At 33.6% G+C, this 13,893-nt stretch overlaps 1 protein-coding gene across 1 annotated transcript; it reads left to right on the top strand.

Annotated features, from left to right (window-relative positions):
* The first annotated feature begins 4,275 nt into the window (after positions 1–4,275).
* LOC132624763 (uncharacterized) lies at positions 4,276–5,040 on the top strand. The gene has a single exon (XM_060339491.1). The coding sequence runs from the start codon at positions 4,276–4,278 to the stop codon at positions 5,038–5,040; it is 765 nt and encodes a 254-aa protein (XP_060195474.1).
* The last annotated feature ends 8,853 nt before the right edge of the window (positions 5,041–13,893 follow it).

Genomic DNA, 13,893 nt, shown 5'->3' with positions numbered 1-13,893 from the left:
ACAAACTGAGATACAGTGATGACTGATGAGACTCTTAACGAAATTTTAATGTGATTTGTCTAAATTTATCTTTGAATATTTACATGATGAATACATTAAGAAGAGTTAATTCCCAGATGGTCACCCAAGTTTGGACAATTGCCTACAAATATCATTTTTGTTTCTTTTAGGACAACAAAGTCACTAAACTATCTCTATTTTTCTCAAAATATACTAAGCACCTCAAAAGTCTCCTTCTCTGACATGCCATGTCATTAAAGTTTTTTTTTTTTTACTAATAAACCTATTTAACTCACCATTTAACCAAACTCATGTGTTATACATGATCAAACATGACCCGATTAAAGTTTTAAAATTTATAGATAAAGTTTCAAAAATTAAAATTAAAATATATATAAAAATTAAATTTGAGTTACTTTAGGGCTTTAATTTTATATATTGCTAGATATCAACATGACAAAGTTGGAATATCTATATCTTAACATGAAATATACTAAGAATATATTATATTTCATATAAGACTAATAATATAATATTTCAAAATAAAATATAAGTTTATGTAATATAATACTAATGAAAATTCTATACCTTGTGCATGAGAAATAAAAAGACTTTGATGGTATGGCAATAAAAACACCAAAAATTACACATTATATATTTAAGGATAAATAACTCAAAATACAACGGAAAAAATAACGCTAACTTTATTTTTAAAACACAAGATTTTGTATAAATGTTGCAGTTCATTCTTTTGATAGTTAATGTAGTCAATTTACGGTGTAAGATAAACACTGATCTATTTTTCTATAAGGGTTAAATATAGCTTAAAAATATTAGAAAATTAACAAATTCAAACGAGGAAAAAAAAAGAATAACATTTAAATTGAGACCAAAAGAGTAATTTCAAATATCTTATGGCCGTTAGCAACTCATTATTTACATGTCGAATATTAACTATCAAAATAAGCATTTTGAAGAATCGCTAGATGATATTGATGTCGTGTAAAATGATGAAATAGTAAATCAGTCAACTTGAAGTTAGAATTGCGGAGAAGTATGATTTTGTAAAACTTAAACTTATGCGAAAGTAATTTACACTAGCATTTAATTTTCGCTGCTTTTAAAATGGGTCATGTTTGATCGGGTATAAGACAGGGATTTGGTAGCATGGATTTAATGAATTAAATAAGGTTATTATTAAAAGATGAGCTTTAATACATGGAATGCCAACTAGGAGAGAATGAGAGTTTTGAGATGCTTAGTATATTTTGAGGAAAATAGGGATAGTTAGGTGACTTTGTTGTCCTAAAAGAAACAAAAGTGATATTTGTAGGCAATTCCCCAAACTTGGATGACTATCTAGGGAATTAACTCAACCAATAAGTTCAACGGATTCATAGAGCCCGTTTGGATTGGCTTATAAGTTGGCTTATAAGCTGTTTTCAGTTTTTTTGAGTGTTTGGCTCGTCAGCGTAAAGTCATTTTATGCTTAAAATAAGCTCAAAAAAATAATTGGACCCATTTGACTTAGTTTATCTAAAGCAGCTTATAAGCTGAAAACAGCTTATAAGCCAAAAAAAATAAGTTGGACTACCCCAACTTATTTTTTTCAGCTTATAAGCTGCAAACAGCTTTAAGCTGTAAGCCAATCCAAACGGGCTCTATTGTATTTCAGAAACGTAACTTATAAGATGCATCTCAGTTATAAAGTGTGGTTAAAAAACGCAATCTATAAATCGTTAGTGACTATAAGACACACATGAAATGATTGATAATACAACTTACTCGTTGCATTTCTAAAACTTATGAATTACATCGCAACTTGTAAATTGCATTTTTGAAATCTATTCACGATGCATTTGGTCCACATCATATGAAAAATTCTTGTACGCTATCAAATGACAAATAAATTCCGAATGTATATTTTTTAATTTGAACGAAAAATAATAGTAATACAGAACAACAAAGAAAACAAAAGGGAATAAGCCAAGATGACGTTTAAGCGGCAAAGGAACGTACTCAGCATTACATCAGCACATTTGGATGTAATTTGGAGTGTCCAAGAAAAATCAATGTAGGATTAAATAAATATAGCATTACATCAGCACATTTGCTCTAATGGAATACCTCTAGGATGCTAAAGAATGGAACAACAAGGTTACAAATCTTCACATAATTTTTTATGTTTTATGATTCTTCTTTATACAAAAATTTATTTGGTTATGCATTCTATAAAATTTCATTTCAATTTTGAAAAAGAAAAGGTCAAATAAAAAACTTGGCGCACATGAAAAAAAAAAAGTATTATGGGAATGAGAAACTAAGGTAGTTCCCAGTTTTAAAATTTCATCATTACATTTAATGCATAATTGATTTGACAACAAGTCAATCTTTTGTCATTTAATCTTGTCTTTGGGTACCACAAGAGATGATGTAGAAATATTTCTGATTTTTCTTTGTTGAATAATTCTGACCAATTTCATGTTCTTTCAATTTTGGGGAAAAAATAGGGAAGTTCGAAAGTCGGTGATGTGATTTGACGATTTGTGGTATCCAGACGAAACTATCTAGAAGAGGAAAAACTCATAATAAACCTTTTTTTAATTTTTTAAAGGTAATTACAATACCATTAACTACAAACAACATAGACTTACATAGATGATTATAGTCTGAAAATCTATTAAAAACTTACAAGCCAAAATATTCGAGTAACTACTATATCCTATCAGTCCCACCCAGACCCAAACATCAACAACCCACGCACACCCAAACATCAACAGACACATACATTATCGCATGCAGTAACCATTGCCAACAAATTCGTGGCAAAGGTCGTAATACCATTGACGATTTTGGCACATATAGAAACGTGTTCCGCCACTTCATGAATGGTGGTGTTAGCCGTACCGAATCATTCCTTTGCTCCGGTAGGAGTACCACCAGGATGCAAAAGAATGGACCAACAGGGTTACAAATCTTCACATACCTTTTGGTGAATAACCCCTTGACCCTCTTAAGATGGATCCTCACAAGATCCAAATAGGTTTTTTTTTTTTTTTAAGTGTAAAATTGTAATAAAGCTGAGATAGTTACAAGAGAACATAAGTAAAAGAACAAGCTAGTACCTCAGTATCTTTAAATAATAGGAAATAGAGAAGAATCTATTACTTTTTGGACAAAACAAAGACTAAGCTAGAGAAGCATCAGTGAAATAGTCTAGAGTTCAAAGACGAGAAAAATAACTCTCTTTCAAATTTTTTAGAGTTTAAAGACGAGAGAAAAAACTCTCTTTCCTTGGCAAGAGGACCACCATAAGGCCTTATGATCTGCATTTGCGGTGGCATCGAATTCTCTTTGAATTTCAGACCCGGCAATTTCAATGCGCCAAGATTTGAAGAGAATATTGTTGGTGGGAGTTGAAGCATGTTCAAATCCTTACCAACAATCTTTTCGAGTGCATCTCTCGCGTAATCAACCTGCACTATTCCTGCCCACTTCTCTAAATTGGTAATTCTTGTACACATTGCACGAACAACACCATCATCATCCATACCCTGCCCAACTTGACTCGTAATTTCTTTCATTAACACATTCTTTTCCCCATCAGCCCCTTTGCTTTGTATCGACAATATCACAGTACCGATTAGTTTGAGTTTTGGAGAGGCTCTGACACCATAATAAGATTCAGTGAAGTAAAGGAATGTAAGATAACAAAATATTAAATATCCTGCTTCAATCAGTAATTGCAAAATATTTACACGTATTTCAGTATTTTTATGAAACTAATAATGTTATTTAGTAGCTAAAAATGAAAATGAAAATGCATGGTTTAATGATAAATATGAAAATCAATCTCCAACGACCAATTACAATTTTAATAGAAAAAAAATTATATAATTTTTTTTTTTGTATTTCATCTACCGAGTTTTATGTCGTAAATAACAGATTTTCAAAGTTATTAATTAAAATAACATTTATAATGTCATAAAATGATCTTTCAATGTGAATTGTGCAATGTATGACACATGTTTTACATTTATGTTAATTTTTTTTTATTACAAATTAGATACTTAAATATTTCTCGAAGAAGAAAAAGAAAAAGCAAAAACCCTCTCGTCACAACTTACAAATATAAAACCGCAGCCGGTGAAAACTGAAACAGTCCCTCTTCCCTCTCATAAATAATTCTCTCTCCATTAATAACATCACATAACCCACAGACACCATAAACGTGTAGCCGAACGTTTATGAAATTACAGCTTTAGCAGAATCCAAATGGAGGAAGAAGAATATTTCTGCCCTAGCTTTAGTAGCTATTCTTCAAATAGAGTGGTGGAAATTGCCGGTAAAATCTCCAATGAAATTAACGGTGACGGTGCTGATGGCGAGGAAGATTTTGAATTCTCTGTTGGATGTGAAAATCCAGATGATTTCCCCTTCGACCGTCAAATCAAACCTATTTTCCCCGTTTTCAACCGCGATCTATTACTAAACGGCGTTTGTGTTAACGGAGAATCATCGGAAAAAGTTGATAGTTCAGTTCAAGTATCGTTAAAGGATTTGTTCTTAGAAGAACGCGAACCGTTATCGTCATCATCTTCAGAGGTTGATGAGTTGGAAAGTGTACCTCAAGGAACCTATTGTGTATGGAAACCGAAGCTAACCGAGCCTTCACCGAGTACTTGTAAGAAGAGTAATTCAACAGGATCGGTGTTTAAGCGGTGGAGTATTCGAGATTTGATGCGAAGGAGTAATAGCGACGGTGAGGACAGTTTTGTTTTTTTAACGCCGGAAAAAGGAATGAAAAAGGAAGATTCTAAAGCAACGGACTTAACGGAGACGACGTCAAAGGTTGCCGGAAAATTAAAAGCAAAAGGCGGTAGTAGCAGAGGCGACAAGGCAGCTTCAGTTTATTTAAGGAATCAAGCGGCAAAGGAAATGGATAAGAATAAGAGGAAATCATATTTACCATACCGGCAAGATCTAGTAGGTATTTTCACAAATGTCAACAATTTCGGTAGAACTTTTCCTCCTTTTTAGTTAACGATATTTACCAGTACTATTTACATTTTAGAAAAATTAATTATGTGTATGTGAATATCTTAAATGAAGAACATGTGCTGCCATTCTGAATCGATTTTGTTGTTAGGAAATTCTACTACTCCATAGACAAGGGAACTTACATAAATATATCCTTCTGTTATCTAATTTACTAAACATGTCCGAAATATAAACCATTTATACACTTGGTTATATTAAGTGTAAAAATGTATATTACATGTGTGTGTATATATATAGTACAAAACTATACACTATCTATATACATTGTGTAAATATTTTGTTACCTAGATGGGCCAAAGATATTTCGCGGTAATTTTTACCATAATAAATGGATTACTACAACTAGGATGCTTTTCCCCTTAACTGTTGGTGTAAATGAATGTATTGATGATGTTTGCATTTAAGTTGCTTGTTGAGTTGGACTCGAGGAAGATCGTGGGGATTTATTGTATATAACAGGAGCAGTCAAGAAACCGCGCCAACAAACTGTTCATTATTCAATGATCCTAACCCAATTTATAAGCTTAATTACAACAACGTCTTACTTGTGATTCCACAAGTGGGGTTAGGATGGGTGTCCGCAGAGTCGCAGACTTTTAACCATACATCAAGTGTGATTTCATAAGTGAGGTTAGGATGGGTGCACACAAAGTCGCCGACTTTTAACCATACATCGGAAAAAATGATTGTTAGAAGAGTTTTGAAAATACATTAGTAAAAAACTATATAAGCTAAATTGCTAGTGCTAACACCAGCTTTCGATGGATTCAAGGGATCGGTGGCTGGTTGAGTTTGATTTGCTAGGTTAGAACTTCTGGATTTGCTGATTTAGCAAATTGTTCATTTAATAGATTTTTCATAAGTTTTTTTTAATCTTGTATGACGGTTTATGACGTATAGATTTTTTTTTTTTTTAAAAAAAGACTTTGCCACACCAAAAGTACTCTAAAAATTACTTAAACATGGTATTGTATTGCTATAAAACATGTTACTGAAAATGTAATAAATGTTTTGAAGTTAAACTATTTTAAGATATAAAAATATCATTTTTTTCAAGGGTAATCGCTTGAATAGTTTTTCTTCCACTTAATAAGAAAAAGAAAAAGTGTCGTGTAAGATGAATCAATATTACATGAATGATTTATTAGTGAACTGCACATATGCATCCTAAACTTTTATTGGTATGCCGCCACCTTTTCCTTTTATATTAATTTTTTGATGTTTACCAAACTAAGGGTATTCTTCCACTTGTTGCTTCACTCCACCACTTAATTCAATAATGATGCGCGTTCTAGCTTAACCAAAAGTTTGCTACACTAACATAAATTAAGTTATTCCAGCCAAATGAGAAAAGAACTATATATCATTTAATCCTTTTCTGAAAGAACTTCTAAACATACTAGTACTAGTATTTAAGAATTACAATATGACCAGATAACCTATACCAGCTGAATTGTAGTTATCTATCTAGTCACAAAAGTAATTCAAAGACTTGGGAAAGGTGACAACGATTTTAGTAGTGTTAACGTAGTTTCACATTGACTACTGCTGAAGAAAAGTGACTCTTCACATGCTTTCATAAGTGTCCATTAATTTCTGTTCACTTTGTCAAAAGCTCCATGAAACCCGCCAGATGTTTGGGTTATGCAACGTACTTGGACCTCGCGCCTAATGTGATCTCGTGGATCTTTTCTACTAGTTTAAGTAAGTGAAAATTATCTGAATACTTCTATCTTTACATACCACTCTTATGACTAATCATAATCAATTACTAATATATATTGTTACCTTAGTTTATGACTTAACGATGGTCAATTAGTATGATTCGATGTAAACACGAATAATTTTTTTACCATGTCTAGATTATCTCATACAATATCAAATTTATGGATCATTTGATAAAGATATACTTAGGTTAAGTTCCACTACACTCACTTTAATTTACCAGTTTAGTTTTTAGGAATAATAACCTTGGCGGCCTTGGCCTTTTGATAATGGGACAAAGAACCCCCTCAATCACCTTAAAGTTGAGGGATAAAATGAAATGCTTATCAGAATTTTCAGGTGGTCAAAAGTAACCCTAAATTATCAGATATAAATTATAATGTTTTTTTTTTTTTTTTGTCAAAAATGAAAAACTCCTGAAATTACATAGAGCCCGTTTGGATTGGTTAAAAGTTGCTGAAAACAGCTTATAAGCTGTTTTCAGCTTTTCATTTTTTTTTGCGCGGATTGCCCTTTTTTGGGGTGGTCTTTAAATTTTGTCCCTCATATTTGTGGTCTTTAAGTTTTGCCCTTCGCTTGGATACTTGAGACTCTGGATTCGAACTCCCGCTCAGGCATAAAAAAAAAATCGCAAGGTAGGGCTGCGGGGAATGTATGCCGGATCCGGCATACAATCCTTAAGGAAAAACTAAAGATATGCCGGAGGGGGCAGACTTTGCTTTGAGGCATATATATATATATATATATATATATATATATATATATATATATATATATATATACTTTTCCAAGGTAAACTTTTAGTTATGCCTTAAGGAAAAGTTCCGCCTTATGGGGCATATTTTTAGTTATGTCTTAACTAAAAGTGTACCCCATAAGACATAACTAAAAGTATGCCTCATGAGGCGGAACTTTTCCTTAAGACATAACTAAAAGGTTGCCTTATAAGGCAAAGTCTATGCCTTAAGGAAAAGTTCTGCCTTATGAGGCATACTTTTGGTTATGCGTTAATTAAAAGTTTGCCCCATAAGACATAGTTCCTTCAGGAAAAGTTTTGCCCCATAAGGCATAACTAAACTATGTCTTGAGGAAAAGTTATGCCCCCTCCGGCATAACTTTAGTTTTTCCTTAAGGATTGTATGCCGGATCCGGCATACACTCCCCCCAGCCATGCCTTGTCAAATTATTTTTTTATTTTATGTTCGAGCAGGGGTTCGAACCCAGAACCTCAGGTATCCAAGCGAAGAGCAAAACTTAAAGACCACAACTATGAGAGGCAAAATTTAAACACCACAAATATGAGGGGCAAAATTTAAAGACCACCCCAAAAGAAGGGCAATTCTGTGAATTGCCCTCAGCTTTTTTGAGTGTTTGGCTAGCCAACATATAAGCCATTTTGTGCTTAAAACAAGCCAAAAATAAATAAATAATTGGGCCCGTTTGACTTAGCTTATCTAAAACAGCTTATAAGCTGAAAACAACTAGGCAATTTGCAGGATTGCCCTTCGCTGGGGGTGGTCTTTAATTTTTACCCCTCAAAATGGTAGTCTTTAAATTCTGCCCTTCAGGCAGAATTGCATGGGCAGAAATTCTGCCTGTGCAGCCCAAAATCTGCCTTGTGATTTTTTTTTAACTGAGCTGGGGTTCGAACGCACAACCTTGAGGTGTTAGGCGAGGGGTAAAATTTAAAGACCATCAATTTGAAGGGCAAAAATTAAAGACCACCCCAAATAAAGGGCAATTCGCGCCAAAAAAAAAAACTTATAAGGCCAAAAAAATAAGTTGGGCTACCTCAACTTAGGCCCAAATTTTTTTTTTTTTTTGACTTATAGGCTGTTTTCAGCTTATAAACTGCTTTTTTTTAATCCATCCAAACAGGCTCATGCTCTAGTTTTTACCCAAATGTTATTGTATTAAAATGACAAAATTTAGTTAACTCCCTAACTCATACCGGGGAAGAAACACTGCTTCCAAGTTCGCAAGTGAACCAGCTCCAATCTCAATGCACTCCTGTAGGGTCATTCGCACAAATGTCCTTATTCATGAGCCAGATATGTGCAGCTTGAGATAGGCTCGACTCAGGGCCGGCTGAAGAGGCCCAAAATTGAAGGGCCCAAAGTTACCGCTTTATTGCTGGCGAAAGTTGCTTGATATTTCATTCCAAGTTTTTGCATAGATTTTCCCTTCAAACGCACCAGTCTTTAATTTTTGTCCCTTATATTTGTGGTCTTTAATTCTTTTTTCCTGCTATTTATTTAATGAAAATATCCAAATCTGCTTCCCTCGGTATAATTTTTGTAACATTTTTGGCATAATTTTTGTAACGTTTTTATCTTCGAAAACTGAACTTTTGCCTCGCTCGGCATAAATTAGGAATTAAGTTATGCGACATAACTCATAAGTTTTGTCGTATTTTTCAGATTATGTTGAGTGTTCAAAGTTTTGTCTTGTCCGGCATAATTTATGTGGATGTTATGATATATATGCCGAAGTTAAACATAAAATATGCCTAGTGAAATCTAAAATTATACCCTTTTTTAGATTATATTGAGTGTTGAAAGTTATGTCTTTTCTGGCATAACTTGTGATATATTATGATACATATGTTGAAGCTAAACGTAAACTATACCGAGTGAAATCTAAGTTATCCTGCGCCAAAAATGATGAAGAGAAAAAATTAAAGACCACCTCGAAATAGGGACATTTGTGCGAATGACCCGTTTCATTCTCAATCTGCCCAACAAGGCTCACCAAAATGGATGGTCATGCTAAATTCTATTAAATTATCATCGTTACAAATCGAACTGCCTCAAAAGTGTTGGGCCAAAAGGTGTTCAGCCAAAACATTTTTTTTTGTTTCATATCCGCTTTGGACCTGACTAATATGGATTCGTGCCTGGAAGACCCCAATTTGGGTAAAATATTCCCTATCAAAGGCGATTTCATACTCAGGGCTCGAATCCGAGGATTCTAGTTAAGGATGAAGGAGTATTTATCACTCCACCACAACCGTTAGTGGTGTGAAATAGTAACTAGGAGATGGGATAAAATAATCCCAGGATTAATGGGATAAAATGGGATATCCCATCTTTAAGTTTGGCATGCACTTTATACTTTATTTGGTACAAGGTATAAATTTATCCGAGGATAAATTTATAACTTTTACCAAACATGATACAAAATTAATGTCACAGTTAGTGCTGGATATCCTAGCTAATACCGTGTACCAAATGATCCCTTACAGTATATATGTATGTTATACACGTCTGACTTGTCATGAGCTGCTATACTTATGTTGCTATTTCGAAGTTAAATTTCATGCCAACCCAAATGAGCACTTCAGCATGTGTGATTGACTGCAGCCTATCCTTTCAGAGTTCGTTACTTTTGGACACTGTCTCAGACAATGCGGTGCATGCAAAATTTTAAGTGTTTCCCAAATTGCCTTGAAGGAATTTGTTATGTTTTCTCCTTTCCTCCTTATGTCAAGTGGATTGGATGCCTTTCACTTTAAAAGTAAAGTGATTACTTTAATAATTACTATATAGCTACTGTATGCTGTAACAGAAGTGTACATGAAATTACTCTGCCACTTTTTTAGCATGCATATATATATAATAGTAATAGATTGTAAAAGAATCTTGCCAGACAGTATGAACAGTTAAATACAGTATTACCATGCCATTGTTGCTTGAAGAAACTAAAAAAACTTGCGAAAACACGCACTGAATCACCATGCCTATGTTAATTGAACAAATTTAAAGGTATAACAAGTGCGTGCAGTGATTTTAAGTTTTCAGGTAATTAGGAGAAATATGATAGATGTGGTGTGGGGTAAGTTATGCCTGGTAAAGAATTTTACTGTTGCCTCGTTTGTTAATTAACAGAGTTCTTTATTGACAATCTATACATCCAGAGAGGAGAAAGCGACTTAAGGTAGAGCATTTTTGTCCTTTACTAATTTCATTCCACTTGGAAGATATGGCAACAATATGACAACATTCTTTCAGCTTCTCAGTCAAATAATCCAACTTCTTTTCCATTTCGAGGTATGAATATGATGCTTAACTATACTCCATGAGTCTCATATTACTAGTCCACTTTCCTTTTTTAAAAGTCAAACTATATAAACTTTGATTAATATTTTGAGATATACTTTCATATAGTTATATGAGAAAAATTACAACTTGTAGTACTTTTCGTGTAATTTTTGAATATCTAAATTATAATTTTAAAATCCTGAGTTGATCTAATCCAAATTAACTTCGATGATTAGTCAACTTGACTCTCGAAAAGCGAAACAGAAAAACTAATATCATAGAGGGAGTAGTTATTAGAGAAATAGTGATATGAAGGTTGCTTAACTATAGCAATTAGAGTTTATTCTGAAGGTATATACAACTTAAATTCTAGTAATTATAATACAGGTATTCCTCTCCCCCCCCCCCCCCCCCACCCCGCGGTTCCTCGCTGGTAGGCAAAAGAAAAGAAGGGGCGGGGGTCCCCTGGTATACGGTTTGATCTGTAATTTGTAAATCTGACCTATCTATACCATTCACTATATGTCGCAACTGTGCAATTATGTGCCTAATATGTCGAAACCATGAGTTGTCATATTGACATTCTCAAATTGCTTAAAGAGGCTTGAGGAACTGTTTGCATGGATTGAAAGGGGGCAGAAATCCAGAAATTTTCTTCCAGCATCCATTGCCTAATTGAGATGATTCTCTCACAACTTCAAGTACAATATCAAGGCAGACACTGGATACTAGATATTGAAGCTCCATCAATTAGTCTTGCAATTGCCTACATGCAATCTGCTAAAAGAAGTATGTAAGAGTAGATCGACATGGTCAATGCTAAGAAGTATGTAAGAGTAGATCAACATGGTCAATGCTAAACTATCTTTAATAGGCGACCTTTTTCCATCTACCAATATCTTGGTCGAACAAGTATCCGAAGAAATAGTCGAGGTTCACAAATTAGCCAGGCGTTATTGTTATTAAAAAAAAGTTCTAAGTCAAGGAGAAGGAGCTTGTGGGAAAGAAACTGGTATAAGGCAATGTGCAAGCCAATCTGCAATGGGGATCAACATTATGCAAAGGTGAGAAATATCATATCTGTATTGTAAATAAAGTGACATTCACTAGCTCTATATATGAGTAATCTAATAAAGTTGATGCTTGTGCAACAAATTCATCTGGCTGTTCACTACCTTATGGTACTATTGAATTGCGATCTGCTCCTAGATAGAAGATGAATGTCATTTTAGCTTCATTTCCATAAATGATGATCATTAATTAAGCAACAACATTTTGATTTTTTTTAGGGGAATGGTTCTTGTTCTCAAGCACATGTATTTACACTAGATATGAATTGATTAAAAAAAACTTGAGTAGCTTGTTGGATTACGCCGATCGTGTAAATAATTTTACAATGCCAATGAATAATTTTTTATTCAAAACTCATCTATATTCCGCATATAAGGATCAATTAGGCCATACTGTTGCATATCGAAACACATATGTCCAGAGGTCATTGATGACGATAACAGAAATTTTCCACTAAATTCAAATTTGAAAATCCAAAATTGAAGCAGATAAAAATCGAAAGAATGTGATATGGGGCGTGAGGCTGATGTTAACGTACAACCACAAGTAGCATTAGATTGACGATAGGACCTTATCTTTTCTCATCCACTGCATTTTCCGTTTCTCATTCATTTACCATCCTCCATTCGTTTTTTTTTACGTACACATATATTTTATATTTTTTTTAATTTGACATATTCATCTTTGATTTAATTATCAATTCAGCAGCTGTTTGACACATGTCACAGTACCACTTTTAATCGTGAGATGTGGCGAGCATATTCATCCGATAAGGGATATTTGGCAATTTGTTGAACACACATGAAAGAAATTAATGTTAAAACTCAATTGATTTAGAAAGTTAGTTGAAGCTAGCTAATTGAAGCTCTAAAGGCAATTGAAGGAATTCAAATTGCATTATTGAATATTTTGATTTTTCACAAGCAAGTAAAACTCACAAACAGGTACATAATTCCATCTTCCATGCAAGTATTTAGAGATTTAATCCCTCCAATTCTGTAACGTTTATTGCAATTAATCCTTAGATTGGAAGGAATATGATTACAAGCCAAAAACTAGGGTCCAAATTTCTCACTAGAAAGAAAAGGATCAACTTTTGAATAAGTAGCACAGTGCGAAATGGATAACTACTTTGCTATTAGGAGTAATTCAGTTCTGACCTCCAAATTGTAATATTGAAAATGTGCAATTACAACAGAATATTCTGACTTTAGCTCTGAATTTGGCACTAAATTGAGATTATTGCCATAAGTAGAAGATCCTTAGGAGGAGAACTCTGGCGAGGCGAATGGCCATTGCACATGCATGTGTCCAAATTATGAAAATGACTATGCGACAACATAATAAAAGAAAGAACGCAAATGTAGATGGGAATAATTTGTACAGTCCCGCAGAAAAGAACAACGTGCATGCCCTATCCAGTGGCGTTACAAGATTTTTTAGTAAGAGGATTCAAAATATAAAAAATAAAAACATGAAGAAGCTTGGGGATTCAACATTTCATATGTATATACATAAAAAATAATTTTAACCTTGTATATACAATACCGTTTTCCGTCGAAGGAATTCAGGCCCTCTAGTTTTTTTTTTTAATATATATATATATATATATATTATGTGTTGAATCCCCTTAGTTTTATCGTATGTTTACTTGTTCCTATTTTAACACCCCGTGAAAGAAATTCTAGTTTCTATACCGCTCTTGTGGACCCTAGCTCTGCCCCTGGCCTCATCATCCCATAACAATTATTGATATTCAATTCTTTCCTCCACATCCCTTATTATTTTTTTCAAAAAAAAAAAAAATGAAATAGAAAGAAATCTTAGGTTCTTGGCTTCTTAGCCATTTGCTTTTAATTCCAGGAAAAAGTAACTGCAACATTGAATCTCCAACGTACAAACCTCATCTACAATGGATTGAAGCTCTCATTTGCGTAGCCATCACTTTCAACACAGTCTAGCGGATTGGTTATATATATGTAAGAGACCCAAGCAT

Source organism: Lycium barbarum, chromosome 12, assembly GCF_019175385.1.
Source record: "Lycium barbarum isolate Lr01 chromosome 12, ASM1917538v2, whole genome shotgun sequence".
Lineage (NCBI taxonomy): Eukaryota > Viridiplantae > Streptophyta > Magnoliopsida > Solanales > Solanaceae > Lycium > Lycium barbarum.
This window is presented reverse-complemented; position numbering and strand designations above follow the sequence as displayed.

What these genes read in the sequence shown, in the direction of transcription:
- LOC132624763 (XM_060339491.1), top strand. Translation starts at nt 4,276, where the DNA reads ATGGAGGAAGAAGAATATTTCTGCCCTAGCTTTAGTAGCTATTCTTCA.